This window comes from Panthera leo, chromosome A1, assembly GCF_018350215.1.
Source record: "Panthera leo isolate Ple1 chromosome A1, P.leo_Ple1_pat1.1, whole genome shotgun sequence".
In the NCBI taxonomy this organism is placed as follows: Eukaryota; Metazoa; Chordata; class Mammalia; order Carnivora; family Felidae; genus Panthera; species Panthera leo.
This window is the reverse complement of record NC_056679.1, coordinates 108316804-108340728: the sequence shown is the minus strand read 5'-3', so window position 1 is coordinate 108340728 and position 23925 is coordinate 108316804. Positions and strand designations below refer to the sequence as shown.

Genomic DNA, 23925 nt, shown 5'->3' with positions numbered 1-23925 from the left:
GGCTTGCTAAGAAATAGCTGGTTGACGTTGAGGAAGAGAGTAAAAAACCACAATCTAAACTGAACAAAGATCAATTTAAGAAAAGCATTAAAGAAACCATTTTTAACATTTACAAACTTATAAAAGCACTGTAATTTCTGAAAATAAATGGCTTTCTACTACCTCTGCTCATCCCCAACTTGACCTCACGTGAAACGCAAGGGACACTAACTTACAGGGCTTGCTGACTGGTCAAGAGCAAAAACCTTCCGCTGCACTCTGGTGCCAAGAGCCTCTCTAATTTGTCTTTAAGCGTGTACACACAAATTCAACCTTCTCCTTGGGATCTGAAGTGCACAGGGCACACAAACCCCCACACTCCAAAGTAGGTGACTATGAGGAAATATGGCAGCTACTCCTGAGGCAGGTATGGAAGTTGTGGGGCATTAAAACAGTCTTAGGAATTTCTAGGTTTAGTATACACCTGAAACATTTCAATCAGTCTTCTGCAATACCTTTCTAAAAACTAATGACATTTTTCATTTCTCAACTGATAAGGGTAATTTTTTATTTTTATTAAGCAAATTCATCTATTAAATGCTTTGAGATGCTTGTAGTTACGTGATAGGATTTTTTTGTGAAATTAAGCAAATGAAGAGCACGTACTTTTTTGTTTTCAGAAGGAATAAAGATATTTTTACCATATTCACATTTCACATATGGTATATGGAATGTTATTCTTGAAAATGGAAGTTCTAAATGAACCTGCCATCTGGAGTCATTATAATATAGTACCTACAGGGATGCAGTGCACTTGAGTAAGTACTCTTCTAACTACACAAATCCCCCGAAATCACAGAATGCCCTCAGCTAGAGTTTCCTCTACTGGCTTTTCACAGAATTGTTAGTTCATTTTATGAGGCTGCAGTAATGGCTTTGATGCTTGTGAGGATATCTATGGTCTTCTTAATAATTCGAAACTGTCTAGTGACCCAAGCCACCCCTTCCAATACCTCAACTATTTCCTTTGAAGAAACTTTAAACCCTTGAAAACACAGAGCACGATAATCTTTGTTTTGTTGTGGTCAGTCCAGCAACACCTCCACCACCACCATCACCACACACACACACACACAAACTCTCAACTATACGTTAAAACTACATGAGAACAACAACAAAAATGACAGGAAGAAGAGTCACTGAGGGCTTTTCTAACAGCCTCATTGTTCGACACACTACAGGCTGATGAGGAACCTCTGGGTGAGTGTGCACAGAGAAGGCAACTACTCACCAGTCCAGAGCTTAACAGTATGGTCAGTCACGGCTAACTCTGAGTCTGGGCTTACAGAAAGTAACATTCAAAACATTACAAAAAGACCATGTTCTTCCACTTGTTTTGTTCAAAACCATTCAATGATTTCCCATTTCATAAAGAACAGAAACCATGAAGTCTTTTCATGGCCTGAAAGGCCGTATAGGAGCAGGCCCTCAGCAACCTCCCCGACCTCATCTCCCAGCACTGTTCCCTGGGCTCACAGCCATTCTGCCTTCTCTGATGCTCCTGTCACACACACAAACTCTGCACTTGCAGAGCCATGCACTCTCAGTCCTTCTGACTGCATGCTCCAACCTAAGGATCATGTGTTTTATTCCCCTCCATCTTTGCTTAAATATCACTTCACCAGACGGGCCTTTCCTGTATACTCTTAACATCCCTATTTCTCCTCTATCTCTGCTCCCTGATTTCCTTTTCCACAGAGCAGTTCTCCTCAGCTGACATCACAAACATTTATTCACTAAGTTTCTCCTTTACTAGAGTGAAAGCTAAGACAGCAGAAACAATGCCTGCCATCACTACCTAGTTTACTGCAGAAATAACTGGTGTGATAGTATATGCACTAGCATACATTAACTGTGTGTATAGGCCTAATTAAAATGACACATTTCAGAGACAAATAGCATTAACAAAATATGTGATGAAATATTAGAAGTGGAAGGCATGTAATATAAATGGAAAAGTGGGGGAGGGTTGTAATTAATATTCACTATTTTGAGGATACCTCAGAAGTTTATTACCTTGATTGTGGTGATGGTAACACAAGTGTATGCACATGTCCAAATTCACCAGACTGTATACATTATTATGTGTAGTTTTTTGTATACCAATTATTCTTAAATAAAGCTGGAGGAAAAAAGAAGCCCTCCAGTACTGTAATGCACAATACTATGTAAAGAATCACTAGAGCCCTAAAAAGATCTGACAGATCTTTTCATTTTTTTTTAAAGAAAATTAAGTTACAAAGCAGCAACCATCCAAATTTACTACTGTAGCTATATCTAATAACAGTAACTACAACATTAATAAAATATAGTCAACTTGAAAAGTTAGGATTGCCACGGCTCAAAAAATTTGAGACTCCTTTATTCTCTGTACTGTACTGTGAAGTGAATGAGTGGGAAGAAAAAGTATGATCTTGTGCCACTACACAGAAAAATGCATCTGTTTTCTTCCCATATTGGGTTGTTTCTTTTTCATACGTGGAATGTGCAAGAGCAGGCGGTGGCAAAGAACGAGTGGGAGAGTTGGCATGCAGCACTTAATTTCAGTAAATACTTTAGAAAACTTCAGAGATGACCAAGCAGCTTTCAAACAAGGCATTCTTCATACGTCTCATAGAACTTCAAGGGTATGTTTTTGAAGACAGTAAATATACATAAAACTATTAGTGCATCCTTTAAATGTTTTTCTGAGGCCAATAAGCAAGGTATTCTTGCACTGTAACAGCCACATGGCCTTGTTAAGTTTTGTGTTCTTTTTCTTGGCAAGCCAAAAATAAGAACTCATATGCCCATGGAATTATGATGGAATATTTCATGCAAATATATATTATTAAACAATAACAGAATACTGACGTGTTGTATGTGTGCAAAAAACTCAAGGTGTATGTAAATCCTCTGTGTAACAGAAAATGTATTTCTAAAGTTTCATACTTTCAATTCCAAGGCTTTATGCTCCTGTGGTCTACTCTCCTAACCTATATTTTTCTATTTTAGCTATTAGTGCTTATACCTACATCACATACTGGAACAGGACTCACTTTACTATTTACATGATGAAAAATGACAATGAAACAGTCAATCTTAAAAATTATAGCAGTACTGACTTCTGGTTTCCAGGCCGGCATGTAAAGAGCATGGCAAGATTCACTCCCTTCCACACGCAAGGAAAGAGTTGAACAAACTGAAAACAAATAACTCTTCTTAGATCCATCATCAAACTGAGATCACAGAACTGCTGCCCCCAAAACCAGATAGAGAAACACAGAAAGTCAAAACTTACTGGAGCAGAAACCCATGATGAGGAACTTCTGGGTACCCAGGACCAGTGTAGGAAGGCCTAAACTCTAAGTGATGAATTACTGGAAGAGGAATGTACACGAGTCTGAGAGTTAAGTACTTCAGGGGGCCCAGTCTTAGTTTCACCTCCAGGAACTCTACTATATACTCAATTGAAGATCAAAGAAACATCTCCTTGTGCTTCAACAAAGAGAGAGAAAAGTAGGTATTTTTAAGTAAGACAGGGCATTTTGTTCTTAACAAAGGCTACAATCATGACAAACTATTGTACCCCACACCCTACCAACACATCAATAAGGCTTCTATATAACAGGAGAATACAACTGAAAGAAGTAGACATCTCAGATCTTATTTAAGAAGTCTCCAAGCAAATGTAAAGAAAATACAGCACAAAAACCAATATACCAGAGGAAATTTTATCTTCTGACACCAACAACTACAGTAAACATGGCCTAACACCGAGACAGATAAACATAAGTTGGCCTGTTCACTTCAGTTCCTTTACTCGTTACTATATCTGACTCTCAACAAAATATTACAAGGCATAAAACAATATACCCACAATTCAAAAATTCCGTAATTTTTAAAACTGGTGAAAATGTAATCCTTGACAGTATCATTTATAACAAGTTACACACAATAACTTAAATGTACAGGTAAACACACATTCACTAAAATATATATTCATATTATGTTTAAATTAGAACCTTTCCCATTAAAGTCAGGAAAAGCAATGATGTTCACACATTACTGGCACTATTCAACATTACACTGGAGGTCTTAGTTAATGCAGTAAGACAGCAACAGGACAAAAGATTTACTTACTAGAAAAAGACTAAAAGAAAAAAACATTGTTACCATAAAAGATATTTTGAAAATATAAAGTGTTCAATAAGTTGGTTAAAAGATTAGTGGATAAAAATTTTTTATTTCCTATATACTAGTAAAATTCTATTAGAAAATGTAATAGAAAAGCAATTCGATTCACAACAGTATTAAAAGACCCTAAAATATTTAGAACAAATCTAACAAGAAATGTGCAAAATGATGAACTGATGATGAATGATGAAGTTTTAAAGCTTTTCTACAAGAATATTAAAAGGTTTAAGTAAATGAAAACATATGGTATGTTTCTCAAAGGGATTGTCCAGAATTTTGAAGACATCAATTCTCACCCAATTACACTCTATATATAATGCAATCCTAAAGTAAACACCTGTTGGATTAGAAATATGCATTATAGGGGAGTGTGGGTGGTTCAGGGAGTTGAATGTCTGAACTTCGGCTCAGGTCATGATCTCACAATCTGTGAGTTCAAGCCCCGCTTTAGGCTCTGCGCTGACAGCTCAGAGCCTGGAGCCTGCTTCGGATTTTGTGTGTGTGTGTGTGTGTGTGTGTGTGTGTGTGTGTGTGTGTGTATCTGCTCCTCCCCCACCCACGCTCTGTCTCCCACTGTTTCTTAAAAATAAATAAACATTAAAAAAAAATTTAAAAAGGGGTGCCTGGGTGGCTCAGTCAGTTAAGCTTCTAACTTCAGCTCAGTTCATGATCTCACAGTTAGTGAGTTCGAGGCCCACATCAGGCTGTGCTGACAGCTCAGAGCCTGGAGCCTGTTTCAGATTCTGTGTCTCCCTCTCATTCTCTGCCACCCACACACACACACTCTCTCTCTCAAAAATAATAAACATTTGAAAAAAATTTTTAATTAAAAAATATGCATTATGAAATATTTTATATAAAGAAAAACCTAATAAGGAACCATATAAAAACCAGCTACCTAACAAAATATTACCAATATAGTTGAAAAACAGTATCTATAGAATAGATATCCTCTATGATACAGCAAAAATTTACTTAGTAACTACAGCAATTAAAGCAGTATGGGAGTGACACAGATGTAACCATTATGAATAAAACCAAAAGAAAAAAGAGACTTCAGGAATGGACCCTGAAATATATGAAAAAACATAGTATATAGTAAAAGTGACATTCCAAATCACTAATACAAAGATTACTTAATAAACTGTCTGTAGAGGCTACTGGGTGTCTCAATCGGTTAAGCATCCAACTTCAGTTCAGGTCATGATCTCGCGGTTTGTGAATTCGAGCCCTGCATCGGACTCTGTGCTGACAGCTCAGAGCCTAGAGCCTGCTTCAGATTCTGTGTCTCCCTCTCTCTCTGCCCCTCCCCTGCTTGCACTCTGGTCTCTATCTCAAAAATAAATATACATTAGAAAAATTTTAAAAATAAACAAACTGTCTTTAGATAGCTGATCAGCATGAAAGAAGAGACCCCTACCTCACACCACACAGAAGAATCTTCCATACTTCATGGATCAAAGAGTCAAATGTAAAAAACAAAATTATAAAAGTTGTAAAAGGGGAAATGGCAGAGTAAATGGCACAAGGAATCTGCATCCAAACACAACAAATGCATTGGCAAAATCCGTCTTGACAGAACTATTTTAGAACTCTGGAGTCTGTTCAAGGCTTGCAACCTCCAGGGAAGACTTGGAAGATACACTACAGTTAATTTCCCCTCAATCTCAGTTCTTACTAGAGTAGCAGCTACCCATCCCCTACTCCTAGCTGTGCAGAGCAGCTTACCACCTCTTGCAGAGCCAGGGTGGGCAAAAATCAATCCGTCCTCTAATTACCTGTACTTCTCATCAAAAAAGAGCAAAGAGGTGGGCAGCCCTTGTACCTCCCCTTCTGGCTCAGCCACTTGTAGGGGATTTAAAAGCTGGCATCCTTTCTCCTCTCCCCCCAAATCCCTTCATTTTTTCATTTTTTCCCCCTTGTGGAACCAGACATAAAAGACTAAGACATTCAAAAATCACTGCATGTATACCCAAGAAAAAATTTAAAAGTGACTGCACATGCCCTGGAAAAGGCTCAGAAAATATCTGAGAAGACTTTAAGATTACACCTCATTCTTCCTTTTATGGTCTTATAAGTGTAAACCAAACAATACAAACTCACTTATTCAGCCAGCCAGCCACCCGGCTAACCAGCTGGCATCTATAGCTACATTCTCCAAGGTAACAGATCTGATCCTGAAAATACAAAGTAAATATAGTCAGGGTCCCTAAAGAATTAAAAGTGTGGTAGCGAGACTGTACAAGGGTTATTTACCATGCAGAAGCTCCATGTCATAACAGAAAAATGAACTAAGGAGCTAGTAGGAATAAAGATGAGGTAATGGCTAAGTCAGGAAAAAGCTGGTGGAGATTTTATAGAGGTTATTTGATGTACACATCTTAAAAGACGAAAAGAAAATGACACTTTGGAGGGCAAGATTTAGGAAGAGGTAACAATATGAGTGTACAGGTTAGAAGGCACAAAAGTGGGGCATGTACCAAAAAAAGTCAGCTAAGACCACTTACTATCTATAGGACTTTGAGCGAAAAACTGAATCTATTTCAACGGAACAATAAGGGTAATGGTATCTTCCTCAGAGGTACTGTGAGGAAAAAGAGGTGGTAGGTCAAGAAGGATGTAAACGCAGTCTGGCTGCCACACCCTTCACCTGCTAACTTCCAAGGCCAACTCTACTGTTTTACCTCAAATTGGAGTCTCCACCTCTCACTGTTCCTCTAGAAGCCATGTACTCGGTAGAGGAGGACAACATCCTCACTCATGTACAATGATCTAGCACAGTTCTTGACACATAGTATTTACCCAAAAAACAGGTTTGTTTTTTTTTTTCTAACCAGATGTTCAGAGTTCCCCTAAACTACTTTCTGACACTCCTGAGATCTGCCCTCCAATTACTGCTACAGTCCTGATTCTCAGCTTAAGAACCAGTGGTATGTTTAATAAGCACCCCACCCAATCTGTACACATATTACATCATACTTACAGGCTGAGGCTGTTCTGCAATACAGCAGTTGAAACATAACCAGAATTCACTCATGCTTATAGTCCACAGTATAAATGAGCACCAATGAAGTTCTTGAATCTTAGCTCAGGAAGCTTCACAAAGCACGCTCCTTGAGATGCTGAATGTCCAAAGATCCCAAAAAAATAATTTTATTACTTCTCTGTGTTTTTGCTCCTGGAAGTCAAGTATCTTATACAGATAATTCAATGAAGAAAGTCAAACTGTCTTTCTTTCTTTGCTTCTGGCTCTACAGAAACTTGTTTCTGAACCACCAGGAAGGTACAAAAATTCTTGTCTTGACTCAAGGCCTCTAACAGGTAATCTAAAAAAAAAAAAAAAAGAAAAAGAAAACAAGTTATTTTATTGATCATTAGATGCTTTTATTTTCTCAATCTGTGATAAAAATATTTCCCTAAAACATAAGCATTGAAAAAAAATCAAGATTTTAATAATCTGATATTCGACAAAAAATTTTTAATGTTTATTTTTTTACTTTGAGCACGTGAGCAGGGTAGGGGCAAAGAGAGGAAGAGAGAGAATCCCAAGCAGCCCCCACGCTATCAGTGCAGAGTCCCACACTCTGGGGTTGGATCTCACAAACTGCAAGATCATGACCTAAGCTGAAATCAAAAGTAGGACGCTTAACCAAGTGGGGCACCCAGGCACACCACAAAAATTTTTGAACATTTTTTTTGAGTGTTAGGTATTAAGAATATAGCAGTGAAATAAAACAGAAACCCTTGCTTTCATTAGGCACCCTATTTTATAACTATAAAAGTATTAATTATTCTAATAAATTTATCTAATCACTAACTACAACACTATGACTGCCATATAAAAGTCTCAAATTCCAGGCAGAAATACTGATCATTTTCATGTTTCTTCACTTGAACACTGTTTTCAAAAACAACCCAGAAATAACTGGTACAGCAATCAATTCTTCTTACTCATTTTGTGAATTAAGACATTAGATCCCTGCCACCACCAACACCACAATCAGCGTCAGTAAAAATAGTTTATATCCCACTGGTAGTCAACCAAGCTGAGTCGATCAGAATACATGTCTGCCAATCTTCTTTGTGGACTTGGGCTAAGAGTGAACCTATCTTTTCTTCTTGACTGCCAAGATGTTGATTTTAAGGCCTTAGCCAACTAAATTCCAAACTTCATGTAGATGACCATTCTGAGATAATAATGCTGACAAGGAGACAAGAGAGGGGAGAAAATTTAGACGACATGAATCTCTGCTTCCTGTCATCCCTAAGACTAGTGTGACCTATGGGCCTGAGCTGTGTTTTTGTGAGGCAGTGTTTCTCTCTCTGCAGCCTGAAGCTACACTGAAGTGGATTTATATCACCTGCAGTCTAGTACAATTATCATGTGAAGATGTCCAGTAGACCACTGGATATACAGCTTTGAAACCAAAGAAAATTCCTTGAATTATCAAGAGATGATAAATGAAGCAATGAATCTGAAATTCTAAAGTAGCATAAAAAAAAATAAAGAAAGCAGTATCATGAAAAGCAAAGAGAATCTAATAGAGAACTCTAAGTAAGTAAGCATTATTAAGTTAGTTAGGTAAGTGAGTTACTAAGTAAGCAAGTTAGGAGCATTTAACTGATGGGTAGAGAAAGAAAAGTCTACCAAGAATATCTGAGTGCTATGAGAGAGAGAGAGAGAGAGAGAGAGAGAGAGAGAGAGAGAGAGAGGGGAGGAAAACCAGCTACTTTGGTGATCCTGCTTCAAAGAGGAAGGAGATAACATAATTAACTGACATGGAGAGAGCAAAGACAGAAAAGAGTCCATTAGAATATGGGCAGCGAGGAGTCTGCTTGGGTTTCTCTCTTCCTCTCTCCCTGCCCCTCCCCTGCTCTCTCTTGAGTGTACATATGCACGCATGCTCTCGCTCTCTCTCTCCAATAAATAAACATTTTAAAAAAAGAAGACAACGATGAAGAAGAAGAATGGGCAGCAGTTACATGGCCCTGGTTACATCTGTTTCAGTAAAGTAGTATGGGCAGAAATCGGATTAGAGTGGGTTAAGAAGTGAGTGAAAGGTGAGAAGCAAAGGCAACAAATGTTAGGAAAAATTTCCAGGAAGACAGGATACGAAGTTTTAGGGGTGCCTGGGTGGCTCAGCTTGATTAAAGCATCTGACTTTGGCTCAGATACAATGAAGAAAAAAGCCATCCTGGAAATGAAAAGATCAAAGACCAAAGATGCATTAACAATATTCCTCAAAGATCTGTTAACATCTTTGTCCCAAGCAGTCATATGTTTATAAATTTTTGAAAAAGTTATAAATTTATAAGCTATGCAAACTATAAATCATAAACCATCACAGGCCCTGAACATTAAGTGAAATAACATTCCTCCTTTTCACTGTCTCCAAAACCAGGACTCGTATAATAGGAATGATAGTAATTTTTATATTCGTACACATGAAGATCTTCAGTAAAGATAAATGCATCTTATGTTTATGTCACAAATGTAGTACTCTGCTTCTATGAAGTCCAGAAAACAAGTCTCCTAACATACCACAGAAAAATGACATGTTAAGATTTAAGCCTACATTTAAAGAGAAAGATGAGAAGGAAGAAAATTTACATTCTTGCCATAGTTAACAATTCAGAACAGGGAAGATTTATTTTCAAGCAAGGATGAACATTCCTCATCTCACTCAAACTTCCAAAACAAAGAAGTGGCAGTGTTACAATTGATTCTGTCCACTGAAGTAGGTAAATAATATGAAGGTTTAAAGGCTCAAAAGAACAGTATGTTTCACTTACTTCCTTCTTAGGAAGAATATAACAGGAAAGAGTTAAATTCACAATAACATGAACATTATTTCAGTGTTGCATTTAAGAAGTTTAATTCCACCCTGAATCAAAGACAAGAAGTCACTGTAAAATAAGTCACTGAGATGAAACAAGCACAGCAGAGGGAATACAGTCAATAATAAAGTAATAACTTTGTGTGATGACACATGGAAACCATACTTGTGACAAGAATTTCATAATGTATGTAACTGTCCAATCTCTATGCTATAAGCCAGAAACTATGTCAACTATACTTCAATTAGAAATTAAAAAAAATTTTAATGATAAAAAAGTCTTTGTGAAATGAAGTATCTTTTAACCAGTTCCACAAAAACAAAAATACATCTCTGTTTAAAACTGAAAATTCTTTACGCTCATCATTGTTGCAACACAAACAGACATGGTAAAACTCCAAATCTATTGAAATATGAGGTTATTTTTTTTTGTTCCAAGTTTTTATTTAAATTCAAATTAGTTGACATATAGTATGATATTGGTTTCAGAAGGAGAACTTAGTGGTTCATCACTTACATACAACACCCAGTGTTCAACCCAACAGGCACCATCCTTAAGGCCCATCATCCATTTAGGCCATTCCCCCACCCACCCACCCCCCGCCACCTCCCCTCCAGCAACCCTAACTTTGTTCTTTATACTAAAGTCTCTTACAGTTTTCCGCCCTCTTTTTACCTTCTTTTATTTTTTCTTCCCTTCCCCAAGTTCATCTGTTTGGTTTCTTAAATTCCACATATAAGTGAAATCATATGGCATTTGTCTTTATCTGACTTATTTCACTTAGCATTATACACTCTAGCTCCATCCTGAAATCTGATGTTTAAAACTATTGTTTAATTTAATTTTCTTATCTACATATAAAGTCAGGTAAGTTTCCTTCTTATCTGGAAATTATGTTTTTCAGAAACCACCTTTAAATATTAATTTTGGATTGGGAGGTGTTGTGGTTTTTTCTCCTTTTAACCAAGTGTGCTTTCTGTTTAATACTTGAAAATAATAAACGGCTTCCTAATTTACAATCCATAATATTTCATTATGCCACATTTTACCAAATTCAAAATTCCTTCCCATTTAAAGCACAGCTATTAATTTGTGAATTTTAAAATACACAATTTCCCACTCGCAGGTAGTACTTTGAAAATGACATTCACAAGACTTCCTTCATGTTTAGTTGCAGAATTATTTTTTTTGAAGTACACTAATCTGTGCTTTGTTTTTGAAAAGGATAAACAGCTGAAGTTATTTCCACCTAGATAATACATCTGGAGAAACATACTTTCAGACCAAGAGGTTATTTGCAACTCCACAGATGTGTATTTGTTAAGTAAATACATAACTCTAAAAATGGTTCAAACATGCCTTGGAACGTCATGCCAATACATTTTCCATCTTCTTGCTTTTCTTAAACTTCCTCTTTAGAATTATTTTTCGGAAGTGTATAGACTTAAAATATTTATACATACCCATCTTGAGACAAGTACTAAATTTATCACAAAAAAATGTCACTAATAATATATATACTATAGTTACTTTCATTTCTTGAACTGCCAGTTGCTTAAAACATGCAACATGATGTTGCAACAACATCAAAATCTACACTTGGCTTGAAACACAGCTCAGCATATGCTGGACATGTAAGGGGTCAGACTGGTCTACAGACCACAGAGTATTTCACAAACACAGAGATTCACAAGATACAAAATTTTAGTAAAGCTTGCAGTGAATTATCTGGCCATTTATCAACTGAGCAGAGCTTCCTTGAATTAAAAGCTGGTCTCTTGATTTTTAAAGAGATTGGCATGAATAAAAAACTGTGGTAGTATTCTCCACCATCAGCTTCCACTCCTCCTCACTTTCTGCACTTAAATGCTACAGACGTTCGCTTTATACTTGCATGAAAACGTTTCCTATAACAATGTAAAGAACATCCTACCCAAGGTAAAACTGTTTCTTAGATAAACTTCCAAAGAAACAATAATAAAGCCTTGATTTAAGACACAGAAGGGCACCTAGCTGGCTCAGTCGGTTGTGTCCAACTTCGGCTCAGGTCATGATATTGCACTTTATGAGTTTGAGCCCCGCATTGGGCTCTCTGCTGTCCGTGCAGAGCTTGCTTCGGATTCTCTATCCCCCATCTCTGTACCTCCCCTGCTCATGTGACCCCCCCCTTAAAAATAAACATTCTAAAAAAACAGGAAAATGAGACACATCTTTAGCTAAACAATTTCTTTTTTGTAGATTATTTTTGTTTTTATTTTTTCCCAATATATGAAATTTATTGTCAAATTGGTTTCCATACAACACCCAGTGCTCATCCCAAAAGGTGCCCTCCTCAATACCCATCACCCACCCTCCCCTCCCTCCCACCCCCCTTCAACCCTCAGTTTGTTCTCAGTTTTTAACAGTCTCTTATGCTTTGGCTCCCTCCCACTCTAAAGTTGTTTTTTTTTTTTCCTTCCTCTCCCCCATGGGTTTCTGTTAAGTTTCTCAGGATCCACTTAAGAGTGAAACCATATGGTATCTGTCTTTCTCTGTATGGCTTATTTCACTTAGCATCACACTCTCCAGTTCCATCCACGTTGCTACAAAGGGCCATATTTCATTCTTTCTCATTGCCACGTAGTACTCCATTGTGTATATAAACCACAATTTCTTTATCCATTCATCAGTTGATGGACATTTAGGCTCTTTCCATAATTTGGCTATTGTTGAGAGTGCTGCTATAAACATTGGGGTACAGGTGCCCCTAGGCATCAGTACTCCTGTATCACTTGGGTAAATTCCTAGCAGTGCTATTGCTGGGTCATAGGATAGGTCTATTTTTAATTTTTTGAGGAACCTCCACACTGTTTTCCAGAGTGGCTGCACCAGTTTGCATTCCCACCAACAGTGCAAGAGGGTTCCCGTTTCTCCACATCCTCTCCAGCATCTATAGTCTCCTGATTTGTTCATTTTGGTCACTCTGACTGGCGTGAGGTGATATCTGAGTGTGGTTTTGATTTGTATTTCTCTGATGAGGAGCGACGTTGAGCATCTTTTCATGTGCCTGTTGGCCATCCGGATGTCTTCTTTAGAGAAGTGTCTATTCATGTTTTCTGCCCATTTCTTCACTGGGTTTTTTGTTTTTTGGGTGTGGAGTTTGGTGAGCTCTTTATAGATTTTGGATACTAGCCCTTTGTCCGATATGTCATTTGCAAATATCTTTTCCCATTCCGTTGGTTGCCTTTTAGTTTTGTTGGTTGTTTCCTTTGCTGTGCAGAAGCTTTTTATCTTCATAAGGTCCCAGTAGTTCATTTTTGCTTTTAATTCCCTTGCCTTTGGGGATGTGTCGAGTAAGAAATTGCTACAGCTGAGGTCAGAGAGGTCTTTTCCTGCTTTCTCCTCTAGGGTTTTGATGGTTTCCTGTCTCACATTCAGGTCCTTTATCCATTTTGAGTTTATTTTTGTGAATGGTGTGAGAAAGTGGTCTAGTTTCAATCTTCTGCATGTTGCTGTCCAGTTCTCCCAGCACCATTTGTTAAAGAGACTGTCTTTCTTCCATTGGATGTTCTTTCGTGCTTTGTCAAAGATTAGTTGGCCATATGTTTGTGGGTCTAGTTCTGGGGTTTCTATTCTATTCCATTGGTCTATGTGCCTGTTTTTGTGCCAATACCATGCTGTCTTGATGATGACAGTTTTGTAGTAGAGGCTAAAGTCTGTGATTGTGATGCCTACTGCTTCGCTCTTCTTCTTCAGAATTACTTTGGCTATTCGGGGCCTTTTGTGGTTCCATATGAATTTTAGGATTGCTTGTTCTAGTTTCGAGAAGAATGCTGGTGCAATTTTGATTGGGATTGCATGGAATGTGTAGATAGCTTTGGGTAGTATTGACATTTTGACAACATTTATTCTTCCAATCCATGAGCACGGAATGTTTTTCCATTTGTTTATATCTTCTTCAATTTCCTTCATAAGCTTTCTATAGTTCTCAGCATACAGATCTTTTACATCTTTCGTTAGATTTATTCCTAGGTATTTTATGCTTCTTGGTGCCATTGTGAATGGGATCAGTTTCTTTGTCTTTCTGTTGCTTCATTAGTGTATAAGAATGCGACTGATTTCTGTACATTGATTTTGTATCCTTCAACTTGGCTGAATTCATGTATCAGTTCTAGCAGACTTCTGGTGGAGTCTATCGGATTTTCCACGTATAATATCATGTCATCTGCAAAAAGTGAAAGCTTGACTTCATCTTTGCCAATTTTGATGTTTGATTTCCTTTTGTTGTCTGACTGCTGATGCTAGAACTTCCAACACTATGTTAAGCAACAGCGGTGAGAGTGGGCATCCCTGTCGTATTCCTGATCTCAGGGAAAAAGCTCTCAGTTTTTCCCCATTGAGGATGCTGTTAGCTGTGGGCTTTTCATAAAAGGCTTTTATGATCTTTAAATATGTTCCTTCTATCCCGACTTTCTCAAGGGTTTTTATTAAGGTTGCTGAATTTTGTCAAATGCCTTGTCTGCATCGATTGACAGGATCATATTGTTCTTATCTTTTCTTATATTAATGTGATGTATCAAGTTGATTGATTTGCGAATGTTGAACCAGCCCTGTATCCCAGGAATGAATCCCACTTGATCATGGTGAATAATTGTTTTTATATGCTGTTGAATTCGATTTGCTAGTATCTTTTTTTCAACATTTTTTATTTATTTTTGGGACAGAGAGAGACAGAGCATGAACGGGGGAGGGGAAGAGAGAGAGGGAGACACAGAATCGGAAACAGGCTCCAGGCTCCGAGCCATCAGCCCAGAGCCTGACGCGGGGCTCGAACTCACGGACCGCGAGATCGTGACCTGGCTGAAGTCGGACGCTTAACTGACTGCGCCACCCAGGCGCCCCTCGATTTGCTAGTATCTTATTGAAAATTTTTGCGTCCATATTCATCAGGGATATTGGCCTGTAGTTCTCTTTTTTTTACTGGGTCTCTGTCTGGTTTAGGAATCAAAGTAATACTGGCTTCATAGAATGACTCTGGAGGTTTTCCTTCCCTTTCTATTTTTTGGAATAGCTTGATAAGGATAGGTATTATGTCTGCTTTAAATGTCTGGTAGAACTCCCCTGGGAAGCCATCTGGTCCTGGATTCTTATTTGTTGGGAGATTTTTGATAACCGATTCAATTTCTTTGCTGGTTATGGATCTGTTCAAGCTGTCTACTTCCTCCTGATTGAGTTTTGGAAGTGTGTGGGTGTTTAGGAATTTGTCCATTTCTTCCAGGTTGTCCAGTTTGTTGGCATATAATTTTTCATAGTATTCCCTGATAATTGTTTGTATCTCTGAGGGATTGGTTGTAATAATTCCATTTTCATTCATGATTTTATCTATTTGGGTCATCCCCTTTTCTTTTTGAGAAGCCTGGCTAGAGGTTTGTCAATTTTGTTTATTTTTTCAAAAAACCAGCTCTTGGTTTCATTGATCTGCTCTACAGTTTTTTTAGATTCTATATTGTTTATTTCTGCTCTGATCTTTGTTATTTCTCTTCTTCTGCTGGGTTTAGGCTGTCTTTGCTGTTCTGCTTCTATTTCCTTTAGGTGTGCTGTTAGATTTTGTATTGGGGATTTTTCTTGTTTCTTGAGATAGGCCTGGATTGCGATGTATTTTCCTCTCAGGACTGCCTTCGCTGCGTCCCAAACCGCTTGGATTGTTGTATTTTCATTTTCGTTTGTTTCAGTTTCGTTTGTTTCCGTATATTAATTTCTTCTCTAATCGCCTGGTTGACCCACTCATTCTTTAGTAGGGTGTTCTTTAACCTCCATGCTTTTGGAGGTTTTCCAGACTTTTTCCTATGGTTGGTTTCAAGCTTCATAGCATTGTGGTCTGAAAGTATGCACGGTATGATTTCAATTGCTGTATACTTATGAAGGGCTGTTTTGTGACCCAGTATGTGATCTTGGAGAATGTTCCATGTGCACTCAAGAAGAAAGTATATTCTGTTGCTTTGGGATACAGAGTTCTCAATATATCTGTCAAGTCTATCTGATCTAATATATCATTCAGGGCCCTTGTTTCTTTATTGACCGTGTGTCTAGATGATCTATCCATTTCTGTAAGTGGAGTGTTAAGGTCCCCTGCAATTACCACATTTTTATCAATAAGGTTGCTTATGTTTGTGAGTAATTGTTTTATATATTTGGGGGCTCCTGTATTCGGCGCATAGACATTTATAATTGTTAGCTCTTCCTGATGGATAGACCCTGTGATTATTATATAATGCCCTTCTTCATCTCTTGTTACAGCCTTTAATTTAAAGTCTAGTTTGTCTGATATAAGTATGGCTACTCCAGCTTTCTTCTGACTTCCAGTAGCATGATAAATAGTTCTCTGTCCCCTCACTCTCAATCTGAAGGTGTCCTCAGGTCTAAAATGAGTCTCTTGTAGACAGCAAATAGATGGGTCTTGTTTTTTTATCCATTCTGATACTCTATGTCTTTTGGTTGACGTATTTAGTCCATTTACACTCAGTGTTATTATAGAAAGATATGGGTTTAGAATCATTGCGATGTCTGTATGTTTTATGCTTGTAGTGATGTCTCTGGTACTTTGTCTCACAGGATCCCCCTTAGGATCTCTTGTAGGGCTGGTTTAGTGGTGACAAATTCCTTCAGTTTTTGTTTGTTTGGGAAGATCTTTATCTCTCCTCCTATTCTGAATGACAAGGACTTACTGGATAAAGGATTCTCGGCTGCATATTTTTTCTGTTCATCACATTGAAGATCTCCTGCCATTCCTTTCTGGCCTGCCAAGTTTCAGAAGAGAGATCAGTCACGAGTCTTATAGGTCTCCCTTTATACGTTAGGGCACGTTTATCCCTCGCTGCTCTCAGAATTTTTTCTTTATCCTTGTATTTTGCCAGTTTCACTATGATATGTCGTGCAGAAGATCGATTCAAGTTACGTCTGAAGGGAGTTCTCTGTGCCTCTTGGATTTCAATGCCTTTTTCATTCCCCAGATCAGGGAAGTTCTCAGCTATGATTTCTTCAAGTACACCTTCAGCACCTTTCCCTCTCTCTTCCTCCTCTGGAATACCAATCATGCATAGATTATTTCTCTTTAGTGCATCATTTAGTTCTCTAATTTTCCCCTCATACTCCTGGATTATTTTATGTCTCTTTTTCTCAGCTTCCTCTTTTTCCATAATTTTATCTTCTAGTTCACCTATTCTCTCTTCTGCCTCTTCAATCCGAGCCATGGTCGTTTCCATTTTACTTTGCAGCTCATTTACAGCATTTTTTAGCTCCTCCTGTCTATTCCTTAGTCCCTTGATCTCTGTAGCAATAGATTCTCTGCTGTCCTCTATACTGTTTTCAAGCCCAGCGATTAATTTTATGACTATTATTCTAAATTCACTTTGTTATATTATTTAAATCCTTTTTGATCAGTTCATTAGCTGTTGTTATTTCCTGGAGATTCTTTTGAGGGGAATTCTTCTGTTTGGTCATTTTGGATAGTCCCTGGAGTGGTGCGGAACTACGGGGCACTTCCCCTGTGCTGCCTTGAATAACTCGAGTGGGTGGGCGGGGCCACAGTCAGACTGGTGTGTACCTTCTCTTCCCCTCTCCTAGGGGCGGGATTCACTGTGGGGTGGCATGGCCTGTCTGGGCTACTTGCACACTGCCAGGCTTGTGGTGCTGGGGATCTGGCGTATTAGCTGGAGTGGATAGGCAAGGTGCACAGGGGCGGGAGGGGCAGGCTCAGCTCGCTACTCCTTAAGTAATCTGCTTTGGGAGGGGCCCTGTGGCACCAGGAGGGAGTCAGACCTGCTGGAGGGATGGATCCGCAGAAGCACAGTGTTGGGTGTTTGCACGGTGCAAGCAAGTTCCCTGGCTGGAACTGGTTCCCTTTGTGATTTTGGCTGGGGGATGGGCGAGGGAGATGGCGCTGGGGAGCGCCTTTGTTCTCCGCCAAATTGAGCTCTGTCGTCCCGAGGCTCAACAACTCTCCCTCCCGTTGTCCCACAGCCTTCCTGCTCTCCGAGCAGAGCTGTTAACTTATAACCTTCCAGATGTTAAGTCCCGCTTGCTGTCCGAACACACTCCATCTGGCCCCTGCCAGTTTGGCCAGCCAGACTTTGGGGCTCTGCTTGGCGGGTGGGCCGCCCCTCTGCCCCGGCTCCCTTCCGCCAGTCCGTGTAGCGTGCACCGCCTCTCCGCCCTTCCTACCCTCTTCCGTGGGCCTCTCATCTGCACTTGGCTCCAGAGAATCCGTTCTGCTAGGCAGTTTTCTGGGTTATTTAGGCAGGTGTAGGTGGAATCTAAGCGATCAGCAGGACACGGTGGGCCCAGCATCCTCCTACGCCACCATCTTCTCCCAATTATATGTCTGTAGATTATTTTTAAAAATTTTTTAATGTTCATTTATTTTTTTTTTTAATTTTTTTTTTAACATTTATTTATTTTTGAGACAGAGAGAGAGAGACAGAGCATGAACGGGGGAGAAGCAGAGAGAGAGGGAGACACAGAATCGGAAGCAGGCTCCAGGCTCTGAGCCATCAGCCCAGAGCCCGACGCGGGGCTCGAACTCACAGACCGCGAGATCGCGAGATCGTGACCTGAGCTGAAGTCGGACGCTTAACCGACTGAGCCACCCAGGCGCCCCTAATGTTCATTTATTTTTGAGAGACAGAGTATGAGTAGGGGAGGGGCAGAAAGCGAGAGCAAGACACAGAATCTGAAGCAGGCTCCAGGCTCCGAGCTGTCAGCACAGAGCCCAACATGAGGCTCGAACTCACAGACCATGAGATCATGACCTGAACCGAAGTTGGATGCCCAACAGACTGAGCCACCACGGCACCCCTGGATAATTTTCACTGACATGTTTTTGAGGGAAAGCATCAAGGTACAAAATAATATACATGGAATGGTTTCATTTACATGAATTTCAAAAATAAGTTAAACTAAACTATTTTGTTTAGAGATACACACATTGGGAAAAGGAAAGCAAGGAAATTACTGTAATAAATGTCAGGAGAGTAGTTACCTCTAAAGTTGAGGGCAGGGATTGAGAATAAGCCCATGCATAAAAGGCTCCTGGCATGCTGGCAATATTCTACCTCCTGATCTGGCTGATATACTTGGTTTATAATTATTCATTAAAGAATACATGTAAGTTCTATGCAATTCTCTATATATTTTTAAGTAACAATTTAAATGAAATGTAACTAAAAGAAGCAAATCCTAACAATGTCCACTTGATCATAGTAGAATGATAAAGATCAGGAATGGAAATGCAAAACATGGAATCAAGCAAAAATGAACATCCTTGCTGCAGACTTTGAAGGACGTGGTGAACATACTGGGGTTGGGGCAGGGGATGAAATCTCTGGTTCTATCAAATGCCAAAGAAGTTTCTGCCAAAAATGCAAACATTATTAATCAACAACCAAGCAAAAGCACAAATTATCAATAAAGCTTATTCACAGCTACACCAGCACTAAATCTGTCCCAATCTGAGTAAAATGGTTCTTTAATACTGACCTGTGGTACAAAATCCTTTTGAAAAACTACCTACTTACCACAGACCTACTTTTCTGTGCCTAATCAGGTTTCTGTAACTACTAAAATAAATGGGGTAATTTTTTTCGTACATTTGAAATGACTAATTATATGTTAGTCTTCCTGCAGCTTCATATAAATGTAATCACACAGTATATGCTCTTTAAAAAAAAAATACCTGACTTCTTTCATTTAGCATTTTTTTTGAGATTTACTTATGTTGCTTCTTTTTTGTTTTACTTTTTATATTTATTTTAATGTTTGTTTATTCTTTAATGATTTTTACATTTTTATTAATTTTTTCATTTTTTAAATTTTATTATTTTTTAAATTTACATCCAAATTAGCACATACTGCAACAATGATTTCAGGAGTAGATTCCTTAGTGCCCCTTACCCACTTAGCCCATCCCCCTCCCACACTCCCTCCAGCAACACTTTGTTTGTTCTCCATATTTATCAGTCTCTTCTGTTTTGTTCCCCTCTGTGTTTTTATATTATTTTTGTTTCCCTTCCCTTATGTTCATCTATTTTGTCTCTTAAAGTCCTCACATAAGTGAAGTCATATGATATTTGTCTTTCTCTGACTGAATAATTTCACGTAGCATAATACCCTCCAGTTCCATCCACATAGTTGCAAATGCCAAGATTTCATTCTTTTTGATTGCTGAGTAATATTCCATTGTATATATACACCACATCTTTATCCATTCATCCATCGATGGACATTTGGACTCTTTCCATACTTTGGCTATTGTTGGTAGTGCTGCTATAAACTTTGGGGTACATGTGTCCCTTCAAAACAGCATACCTGTATCCCTTGGATAAATACCTAGTAGTGCAACTGCTGGGTCGTAGGGTAGTTCTATTTTTAGTTTTTTGAGGAACCTTCATACTGTTTTCCAGAGTGACTGCACCAGCTTGCATCCCAACCTCTACTTTTTTCTAAATAGATTTAACTGTACAGATACAGTACAATTTGTTTATTCATCCGTTGATGGCTACTACTGCTTTTCCAGCTTTTTGGTTATTAAACATAAGGCTATTACAAACTTGTTTGTACAAGTGTTTGTATAGACAGACGTTTTTATCCCTCCAGAGGAAACAGGAATGGAATTGCTGGATCTTACTCGAAGTTTAATTTTAACTTGGTAAGAAACTACTGACCAATTTTCCAAATCCATATACCATCTGCACCTGTGCCAGCAAGAATGAGAGGCCCTGCTGTTCCACAATCTTGCAACTGTTTGTATTGACAGTCTTCAGTGTTGGTCATTCTAGTGGGTATGAAGTAGTATCTTACTGTGGTTTTATTTTGCACTTTCCTGATAACTAATGGTAGTCTTTTCATAAGCTTGTTGGCCATTCATATGTCTTCTTTGGCCATATATGTTCAGATCTTTTGCTCATTTTTAAATTTAGTTGTCTTATTCTGTTGTGTTCTTTATATATTCTAGATCAACTCGACTGTCCAAAATATATACTGTGAATATTTCTTCCTGGACTTTTTTTTTTTAGTGACATCTTTTTGGACTAAGTTCTTTGCATTTCCATACACATTTAGAATCAGTTTGTCAATTTTTACAAAAAGTGTCCTATATTCTGAGATTAAATTTTTCTAACAATTACAAAACAGAAAATCACATCTTAATAATATTGTGTGTTCTGATCAATTAACATGGCATATCCAATTGAATTAATTGACTTTGTAGTTTTGAATGTAGAGGCTTTACATGTTTTGTTTTTGTTTTTGTTTTTTTTTGCATCAGTTTGCTCCTCAACATTGTTTATACTTTTCATATGAAAGCTTTAAAATCTAATGTAGTCAAATGTCAATTTTCATCCTGGATTAGGGGGTTTATTTTACTTGAAAAGTCATTCCCTATCCCATTATAAACCATTATTCTATTATAAACCTATCATCCCATATAGCACTGGTTAGGTTTACTTTTATAAACTGACTTGGACATTAATCATTGACATTTTATAAGTTTCATACGGTAACATTTTCATAATATACTCAGGCTTTATTTTCCTCACATCTTCCTTTTTCTCTCTGAATTAAAACCAAGTATTTGACACCAAACATGAACATATCATTATGTTTAGGGATGTAGTAGAGATTTTTCTGGCTCAAGCGTGCAAGGGTTTACAATACAAACACAGAAGAAAGTAATATTCATGGACACCACTCTCTCATGTTCTACTCCCCACATTTCTTCTCCTCCTTGTATGAGAATGACTGCTATGTTTACCTTTTCCTCCCTTTAATAATTTTCCTCCTTTTCTTTTCTTGCTACTTTTCTTCTTTCCATTTTTTGGTTTCTCTCCCTCCCTTTTTCTTTCTCCCATTTCCATTTTATTATTCCCTCCCCTTAAACATTTCTTTAGCTGCCTCGATTAGAAGTAACAATTATGTGACACATAGCCTCTCGATGTATTAGTTGATGGATTGAAACCTCTCTTATCACTCTGAACTTTTCATCTAAGTCCAGGCAGACATTTATATACACCTGCAAATGAACATCTCATTTAGTCTCCTACTTACCTGAAACACAGTATGAAAAACTGAATTCATTGCCCTTTCCCTCATACTTGTTTTTATGTTACCTTTCTTGGTGGGTGGTACCATCACCTACTGTTTACCAGGACACACACTGGAGTTCTATCCTACTACCAGAAGTTCTTGGAATAAATCCACACTTGTACAATGCTTTCTTACATTTTAACAAATCTCTGTCACTCAAATAATACAAGCACATAGATTTTTAAAAGTCAAGTAATGGGGCACCTGGGTGGCTCCGTCGGTTAAGCATCTGAATCTTGATTTCAGCTGAGGTCATAATCTTATGGTTTGTGAGTTTGAGCCCTGCATCAGGCTCTGCGCTGATGGTACAGACAGATACTGCTTGGTATTCTCTCTCTCACATACACACATGCAGATACTATTCCGACCTCTATTGTTGCTGATGAGAAGTTCATGGTTAATCTCACTTTTGGTCCTTTGAATGTAAATGTGTTTTTTCCCTATGGATGCTTTAAAGACTGTCTTTCCATTTGGCTTCCACATGTGCTCTCTCTCAAAATAATTAAACTTAAAAAATAAAATAATAAAAATAAAATAAAGTAATAAAAAGCTATTAAAAATCAGAAATCTCTAAAAAATAAAAACACGAAAAAACAAAAAAAAAAACCTCTTCATCTCCTGGTGGTAGTAATTTTTAATTTACCAACATGTTTTGTCTAGTATTTTTAATTATAAATATGTTTATTGCTACCTGTTGAGTTGCTGATTTTTTGATAACTTAAACTGACTTTCTCTTAAAACAGATGAGAATAGGTCTTTTCTTACCACACTATCTCCCATCTTCAAACTCCATATCACTGTCATCATCACCACTAGATAATTACAATTTTTGGTTGAATCAATATTCAATGTTTCTGTTATTATAAGTGCTACTGCAAAAACAAGTAACATTAAAATCAGCTATCCCTTCTTCAATCATCTTTTGTTTTCCCTGAGGTTAATAAGTGCTCATGTTTTTTATTTGCTTAGCTTTTCCATGCACATGTATCAGAACTGTAAAATATTTTAATTAGAGCTGTAATTTCCAAAAATGTAACCATATGCACAGATGTACAAATTCAAATTTTTTTGGTTTCTTCACAAAACCTAGCTTCTTGCTTCATTTCTGACTAGCTGCTCTCTAGGCACGTTCCCTCAGTTCCTTTCCTGTTTCTAGTAATTATGTATTACTTTTTCATTTTCCTCAGCTTATTTATAAAATCACATACTCCATCACCTTTTTGTATGTGAAAATAGTTGATTTACTCACACCTTCCACAGTCCAGTAGCTTCTGAAGGAAGGGGATATAGGAAGGAAAATGTTTTAAATCCTTGCATTTAACGTTTGACTGAGCATTTGGTTGAGTACAGGATTTTAGAGGCACTGTTTCACTCTTCTATTTCCAGAGTTGCTAAGAGGTCTGGTGACATTCTGATTTTCTTTACATTCTAGGTGAAAAGTTTTCAGTTTTCTCAAAGGTTTAAAGATTTTCTCTTTACTCAGAATTCTCAAATTTCAAACACATAACTTGGTTTCGTCCTTTTTCACCCAATGTGCCGAGGACTGAATGAGCTCTTTCAAAAACAATAGTATCCTTCAGTTCAGAAAATGTTAAGTATTCACACCATCGGGCTGCTGTGTGAAGTAAACAAAATACTTATACTTGGCACATGTAAGTACAGAATGATGATGATGATCAATAGTTATCAACATTTATCCATTTCTTTGATAGCCACTCTATCTTGTTTCTCAATCCTTCCTTTAAAGTTGAATTT

At 37.9% G+C, this 23925-nt stretch overlaps 1 protein-coding gene across 6 annotated transcripts in view; it reads right to left on the bottom strand.

The window, feature by feature from the left end:
• CDC42SE2 (CDC42 small effector 2) overlaps nt 1-23925 on the bottom strand; it is a 173042-nt gene that overhangs the window by 69937 nt on the left and 79180 nt on the right. For all 6 annotated transcript variants that reach the window (XM_042934505.1, XM_042934513.1, XM_042934528.1 and 3 more), the window contains one exon: nt 7199-7541. In XM_042934505.1, coding sequence (XP_042790439.1) covers nt 7199-7252 — 54 coding nt within the window. In that variant the 5' untranslated portion in view covers nt 7253-7541. The remainder of the gene's footprint in view (nt 1-7198; nt 7542-23925) is intronic.